Genomic DNA, 7,705 nt, shown 5'->3' on the forward strand with positions numbered 1-7,705 from the left:
AATAACCGAGATTATCCTCACCGTAAAAGTCCTGGTCGAGTATAAGCATAGAAATGTATAATGTTCGGGGTTTTGCATAAATTCGTAATGAATATTCGAATTTGAAAATCTATACTTATATAACGTAAAGGTCTATAAATAACCATTACTATTGCAGGCTTTTGATTGGGTCTGACATGTCCTAAGAACAAATAATTCAAATTAAATTAGATTATTATATAAAGGAAGACTTAATTATCGATCAAGTTGAAAGAACAAAAAAAAATGTTAATTTACCCCATCGCGGATAGATGTCGATACATGGATCTTCTTTGGATGGTAAAATTGCGAATGAAAATTCTTTCTTTGCGTAAGAACATATCGGTATTTTATAGCAAGCCCTTAAATAATCAATAATTACGCTCGCTATACGAATGTTACAGTAATTGTACAATAAACTTACACACGACCAAGCGGAACACTTCCAAAATTGACTTTTCGCGGGAAAGGGAAATGAGCTGTAACATTTCCGGTAACTTTAATTCGCAAAGTCTGATTGTCAAAGTAACGAATCCTCAAAACATCATTATAATTCCTCGGTTCGTCAGGTATGAACCGTATATTTATATTGTAAACTGATCCAGGAGTCAACCACGTTGTCTGCAATAAACTCGCACGCATCAATATTTTGTACAATAGCAATTTCAATGACGGAATCTGTTCTTTCACCTGAGTGGTAATTCCAAACCGGAAGTAACGAGTTTCCATTGACAACGGTTGAATTGGACATGGCTTCGAGAAATAATTTGTGACTTTAATTATCTTTTCCTGAGGTTTCAGGTTGTCGAAACTAAAATCGAAGCTTAAACTTGACGGTGATACATTTAGGATGACGTTTTTCGAATCATTTTTGACAGTTCCTTTTTTTCTCACACATTGAGACCAAGCAGTCACCCTATCATCCATTCCTGGAGTAATGTTAATGAACTATAATACTGTTGACTCAGAATTGACATAGGACGTTTTTTTATTTACTTTTCAAACATAACAGGAAACAGATGAAAGATAAAATTTATCACTTCACGTGATTATATTTTCTCGGGAAACATTGAGTTCAGCATAGGGAACTCATCCTCGGTGAACTCAGTCTCAATTTGAAAGTTTCGACGAACGTTCGTGATGAAATTTAATTATTTGTTGTATAAAATCGAGGTTTTTAAGGATATTATAGGAAAGTAAAGGAGTGCTTTTAATTTTCGCGCGATAGCGGTACATGATGTATGTTATATTCATCTGTTTACAAGCCTCGAGAACTTGACAGAAACAAAGATGGAGTGCACCATAAGAAGGTAGCTGTTACTGGTTAGATCGGAGGGTAGGATCATTATGCGTATTTCGATATGGTTTGTTTTGCGAAAGAAAAGTCCTGGGATGCAATCGGTGATCACATTAGCTGTCCATCCCACCACAATCACTTTAGGCTGCTGACATTTGAATGCTCGGAGTGGGGTGGACAGCTACTGTGACTCTCGGCGCATCACAGGACTCTTCTTTCAAAAAACAGATCGTAGTTGTTTTTACTTAAACGATGATGTTCTTTATCCGAGACAATAATTGACAGTGATCGTATGCTTCGAACAGAATTGTCGGCAGAAAGAAATGAAAGTAACATACCCGACCGTACGTGTTGGAGTATGACTCACACACTACCATGTTAGTTTTTTACGGTCCTGTAACTGTGTTTTTTATAAATACTTCCGTATTTGTATAAATTGAGAAGTTGGTCAATCATGAACGTGCAAAATTTAAATAATGGGGTAAGTTGTTTCATCTTTCTCAGGAAACACGTTTCGTTGAATAATACTTGAGCATGTTAATCAAACCTGTAAAAAAGCCGGAGGTTAGACTCATGTGTCAATCCTTCGGTTCTTTTTTTGTGTTTTTTCTTTTGTAGTATATAATACCTATTGTTTTTAACGTTTTCGTATCAATTGCCATGTGAAAAGAAATTAAAAACATTCCAATTACTGCTAATTAATTGTAGCTTTATGTGTAACAGCACTTGAGAGTGTTTTTATGAAATTTTGCAGAATATTTTATTTTCAACGTTAACTGTTGGAATTTTTATTCATGGATGTAATTTTTTACAGCCTCCGTTACTGCGAGCTATATTTTCCGGAGCTGCAGACATACTTGTAGATTTACTATTTAATGGTGCTGATGCCACTTGGGAGGACTCAGAACAACGGACTCTTTTGCATGCAGCTGCATATATGGGGAATTCTGCAATTGTACAAATGCTTCTGTTGTATGGAGCTAATGCGAATGCAAAGGATAAAGAATGGTTGACTCCATTGCATAGGGCCTGTTGCTCAGGACATCATGATGTAGTAGACCTTTTATTACAGTACAAAGCTGATGCCACTTTTAGGAATCAGAGTAGGCAAACTCTTTTACACGTAGCAGCAGCAAATAATGCTGTGAAATGCGCAGAATTGCTAGTTCCATACATAGATGTTAATACGACAGACAAGTTTGTATCTGTATTTTTTACCAATATTCTTTTTATGTATTTTCTATATCTTTTCTTGAATCTTAAATGTTTTCAGAAGTGGTAGAACAAGCTTGCATTATGCAGCTTACAATGGACATCTTGAAATGACAAAGTATTTGATTCGAATTGGCTGTGGAGTCGATGTAATGGGGAACCGTAGTGCTTTACATTTTGCAGCATTTAGAGGGCATGATAGTATTGTGAAGGCACTTATAGAAGGGAAAGCAGATGTCAATGTCGAAGTAAGACTGAATAAATAGAAGAGTGTTTATCAACTCTAGCATAAACAGCACAACAACAATCTTGTGAAATGTCTTTTCATATATACATTTGTATGTTAAGGACCGAGATTTATATACTCCGTTACACGCGGCCGCAGCTTCTGGTAGTGTAGGGTGTATGCAAATATTGATAGAAAATGGGGCCGATATCGAAGCTGCAAACCGGAACGCAAATACACCACTTCATATTGCGTGTTTAAATGGCCATGCTGATGCAGTGAAAGTATTAATTTCTTACGGAGCAAACATTGGTGAGATGATTTATTAATTCACAGGATTCTGTACCATCCCACTAAATATATAATCGGAGATTATTTAAACAGAGACTGTGAATAACCGACGGCAAACTCCTTTACACGTTGCCGCTGCCAGTCCCTATAGTGTTCACTGTTTAGAAGTACTTTTACAAGCCGGTGCAAAGATCAACGTCCGGTCAAAAGATGGGCACACGCCTTTACATGTAACCGCAATTCATGGGAGATTCACAAGATCAAAAAGTTTACTTGATGCTGGAGCCGTAGCAGATAAAAAGGATAAAATGAAAAATACTGCCTTGCATATAGCTGCTTGGTAAATACCAGCAGGAAATACTGATTTCATTTATCATTCATTTTTTCCTTTCAATTTTCGCTTAAAAAATTTGTTATTCTATCAGGTTTGGTCACGAATGTTTAACGACAACTTTGCTAGAATACGGTGCATCTCCAGCAGTGCGCAATGCTGAACTACGTACACCGCTGCACCTGAGTTGTCTAACAGGACATATTGAGGTAAAATATAATATTTATATAATTAATTCCTTTGTCACAAAATATATGAATCAGGTTTACGTAATAAATTACAGGTGTGTAGGAAATTGTTACAAGCCGACAGCCAACGTATAGATACCAAAGATGTTGGTGGTAAAACACCATTGCATTTAGCAGCATTTAAAGGATCCGTCGATTGTTTAGATTTATTATTGTCTAACGGAGCTAATTTTCGGTTAACCGATAACGATATTAGGTTGGCGCTTCATTATGCTGCTAGTCAGGGACATTATTTTTGTGTTTTCACTTTGGTTGGTTTTGGAAGTGATTCTAATGCGCAAGACATCGACGGTGCCACCCCTTTGCATTTAGCGGCAGCGTCGAAATCAACAGACACTGGTGCTCAGTGAGTATTTTTTTATGATTAACCTCTTGTCCTATGATTTCTTTCCCATTTGTGCACAACAGAAATATTTTATTACACTTATTCTATGTGTACGTTTACTCAGAAGCGTTACAATTAATAATAAAAAAATAATGTTCAATTTGGACTTGGAAGAGATAAGTGATATGTATATTTGTTAAATTCTATTTGAAATGTTCACCGCGAGTCTGACACGATGTTGTAGGGCAAGGGGTTAACTGTAATATACTAAAGTAACTTAACTACTCAATATCTGTTATATCTGTAGGTGCGTCCAGTATTTGCTAAGACATAGAGCAGATCCACACTTACGCGACAAACGTGGTTTTACCGCAATTCACTATGCTGTGGCTGGAGGAAATCAACCAGCTTTAGAAGCACTTTTGGAAGCATGTCCGCAATTGGAGGCGTCTAATTGCACGGAAGAACAAGAACCAGCATTAACACCATTACACCTTGCCGTATGATTATTATCAGTATTTCAGTGTGCTCTATCAATTAGGATTCAACTACTTATGGATTGTTTGTCAACTTATAGGCGTATTATGGGCATAGTCAAATATTGAGTCTATTGTTACCATTATTTCCGAATACTAATATTAAGGAAGACACTGGTAATACCCCTTTACATTTAGCTTCTTGTAAAGGTCATCAAAAATGCGTTGAACTATTGTTAAATCACGGAGCTTTTGTATCTGTCCAAGTATGAGTTCAGTAAATCTTTCTTAACTCGGTTGTCATTGTATACCGTTACTGTTTATTGGTATTTGTAGGACTCTATTGGAAAACGTACTCCGATACACTATGCAGCCGCGGCAGGGCACCATGCTTGTCTGATTTTGCTTCTCGAAAACACAAAGGACCCAAGCGTAGTCAATTGCTACGACGCAAAGCAGCGTACTGCTTTAACGTTGGCAGTGGCGAACAGTAATACAGAGTGTGTCATTTCACTTTTGAAATATAAAGCTGATTGTAATTTGCCAGACATAAATAAACACACGCCATTGTTTCGAGCAGTGCTTACCGAAAACGTTCACCAGCTAGTCAAGTTGTTACTCTCTCATGGCGCGAAGGTTTTAATAAAAGATACATACGGTAAAACGCCACTGCATTTAGCCGGCGCTTACGGAAAGTGGGTTAAATAAAAGTCATTAGTGTATACTCTATCCTCCAATTGTTTTAAGCTTCGTCTTTCCACAGAGTGGAAGCACTAGCTGCACTGGTTCGTGCAGAACCTAATGCACTCGTCGTGACAGATGATCAAGGTTGCACAGCTCTTCATTGGGCGTGTTACACTGGAAATTCCAATTGCGTCACATTTATGCTAAGACAAAGATTTATCACTTCTTTAGATATATTATTAGAAGGTATTCGTCATTTTTTGATGAAGAATACACACTTCTTAATCGGAAGCTAAGCTCTTCTTTTTTATTTTTCTTTTTTTTTATAGGCGGTTCATTTTCTGCTGCCCATTGCGCTGTGTATCAGGGATCAGTCGATTGTTTGAAGTTGTTAATTCATAAATTTGGAGGGAAAACTATTGCCGCGCTCAGAGATAGTCCGGGTGATCGCCTGCCTTTACATGTAGCAGCCAGTTCAGGAACATTAGAATGTGCCAGATTAATTTTGAATTCTGTTGGCCCAGAATTAGCTGGATTAGAGGCTACAGATTCTCTAGGGCGAACACCACTTCTTTGTGCTGCCATTACTGGTCAATACAAAGTCATTCGTAAGTCTCAATCGATTAACAAGATTAAACTATATTTTGCCTTACTCGTATTGATATTGAAAATCATGTTTTACTGTCAGAATTATTATTGGAACGGAAGGCTGATGTAAGTGCGGTCGATAGTAATAAAAATACGGCGCTGCATTTAGCTTGTCAAAGGTGTCAATGTGCTGCTTCGATTTTATTAAATTGGATAGATTCGATTCATTCCAACGAGGAAAATGAATCGCAAGGGGAACAGAAACGAATAGCGGTTATTAATATGGCCAACAAGCAACAGAGGACACCGTTGCATTTAGCAGCTAGAAATGGATTTGTGAAAGTAATTGAGGGAATTCTTTTAATATGAAATAACTTTCTAAAAATGTTTTACAACGTACATATAAAATATATAAAAATATATATATATATTTATATATTGTATATGTATGTATATATTATTTTTTACATGTATATTGTAAAACATTTTTAGAAAGTTATTACATCTGCTTTTATAGGTAACAAAACGTTTATTGCAACTAGGAGCAAGTGTCGTAGCGGTGGATGCTGAGGGTCTTACTCCTGCACTAGCCTGTGCCCCAAATCGTGCTGTGGCGCATTGTCTGGCAACTATACTTGCTGCTCACAGTATGTTTAATCTATATTCAGTGATAGTATCACAGACGAGATACAGAAAAGACTCAGAATTGCGTACTCTGAAGAGTATGTAGTTCTAATACATTATAATTAAGTCTATCCTATATTTCGCCTGTGACTGTATAAACGTTTACTAAAAGTATGCTTAATAAATTACTGATAATTGGCACAGGTCAACATTTGGAAACTGTGCAACACTTGCCAACCATTCAGCAGCTATCAGAAGAACTATGCGACGATATAAAGAAGGCATCTGAAGAGAATGCGGGTTTAATCGAGGAGAGTGAAAGGACAGACACCACTCCTCTCACGAATTCTCAGCATTAATATGCTGTTGGTTCATACGGTTAGACGATAATCAAAACCATAAAGAAAGCGTACAGCGAAGACTTCATTTGCCGTTAATTAATTAACCGTTCGCGACCATAAAGAATCGACTCGCATCCGGTTAAATTATTTCACGGCTGCGACACTTCCAGAACGTTGCGCACAACGGGACGCCACGTGCTCAAAAAAAGACAACCGCGCATCATTAAGTATACACAAACCTCGAACCTCGATTTTTAACAATAATCTCTCGACCGTGAAGGACTTTTATGAACACAGCCACATTTTTAATAGAAGATAATTTGCCATTTTTTCATTTGCCATTCAATGGTGGTTGACTGCCGCTCAAACATTTATACGTAACACTGTAAAATAACTCTTAACTCAACCGTTGTAAATATGACCCAGTACACTGAGTAACGGAAACGAAGACAGAGTTTTTATTCAGCATCTCAGCAATCAAGACATCGCGATGGAAAGCGGCTCCAGCGCATATCATTTTTATGCTGTCCGTATACACCGATTTTGTATGTAATCTATGCGAAACGCGCGTGAACTCAGATACTTTATTTTTCTCTGAAAGATAGAATTAACCAGTAACCACTGTACATATTAATAAATATTTTTTAATACCGTAACCATATATTAACACGAGTTCCAGAGAAAATTTAATATTGTACCACATCGAAATCGCTGTATAACTTAAGTGCTACTGGCAGTATCATGCATCTTATACTACATACATGACCATTTGTAATCAATAAATAACGTTACGATTTATTTTTATATAAGCATTATTTTCTCTCAAAAACCATCTATCCATTTTCTACATATAAATTATAGTTTAAACACTAGAACTACCAAACAGTCAAACTGACTTTGAAATATTTCCATGGAAACTCCAACAGTGTTATTAAGATTTCTATTGATTTACAATTCAGTTTGCCCATTGCTGAATCAATTTCTCTAATAATTGCTCAGAGAATTATCTGTTACGTTTTGAATAATTATTAAAACAATCAGGAA

The 7,705-nt window shown here is 36.7% G+C and overlaps 1 protein-coding gene across 6 annotated transcripts; it reads left to right on the plus strand.

The window, feature by feature from the left end:
* Nucleotides 1-490: 490 nt before the first annotated feature.
* LOC116427040 (uncharacterized) lies at nucleotides 491-7,459 on the plus strand. 6 transcript variants are annotated; one of them, XM_031976898.2, is made up of 16 exons: nucleotides 491-1,354; nucleotides 1,621-1,796; nucleotides 2,130-2,512; nucleotides 2,592-2,775; nucleotides 2,876-3,065; nucleotides 3,138-3,384; nucleotides 3,470-3,584; nucleotides 3,659-3,969; nucleotides 4,256-4,448; nucleotides 4,526-4,690; nucleotides 4,761-5,119; nucleotides 5,188-5,354; nucleotides 5,438-5,716; nucleotides 5,797-6,038; nucleotides 6,214-6,343; nucleotides 6,525-7,459. In XM_031976898.2, exons 2-16 carry the CDS (start codon nucleotides 1,770-1,772, stop codon nucleotides 6,677-6,679), a joined length of 3,147 nt encoding a protein of 1,048 aa, XP_031832758.1. In that variant the 5' UTR covers nucleotides 491-1,354; nucleotides 1,621-1,769; the 3' UTR covers nucleotides 6,680-7,459. The 6 variants fall into 6 exon arrangements, 5 of the variants coding, with proteins under 5 accessions (XP_031832758.1, XP_031832756.1, XP_031832753.1 ...); XR_004235011.2 differs by having other exon boundaries at nucleotides 492-1,354; nucleotides 2,589-2,775; nucleotides 6,239-6,343; nucleotides 6,525-6,676; XM_031976896.2 differs by having other exon boundaries at nucleotides 492-1,354; nucleotides 1,601-1,796; nucleotides 2,589-2,775; nucleotides 6,525-7,458.
* The last annotated feature ends 246 nt before the right edge of the window (nucleotides 7,460-7,705 follow it).

The sequence above is a fragment of the Nomia melanderi genome, chromosome 14 (assembly GCF_051020985.1).
Source record: "Nomia melanderi isolate GNS246 chromosome 14, iyNomMela1, whole genome shotgun sequence".
In the NCBI taxonomy this organism is placed as follows: Eukaryota; Metazoa; Arthropoda; class Insecta; order Hymenoptera; family Halictidae; genus Nomia; species Nomia melanderi.

Excerpts from the sequence above, each read along its gene's own strand:
- LOC116427040 (XM_031976896.2), top strand. The coding sequence starts at position 1,770 with ATGAACGTGCAAAATTTAAATAATGGG. Across the intron at positions 4,449-4,525 it reads TAACACCATTACACCTTGCC|GCGTATTATGGGCATAGTCA; the intron begins GTATGATTATTA and ends GTCAACTTATAG. Across the intron at positions 6,344-6,524 it reads AACTATACTTGCTGCTCACA|GTCAACATTTGGAAACTGTG; the intron begins GTATGTTTAATC and ends TAATTGGCACAG.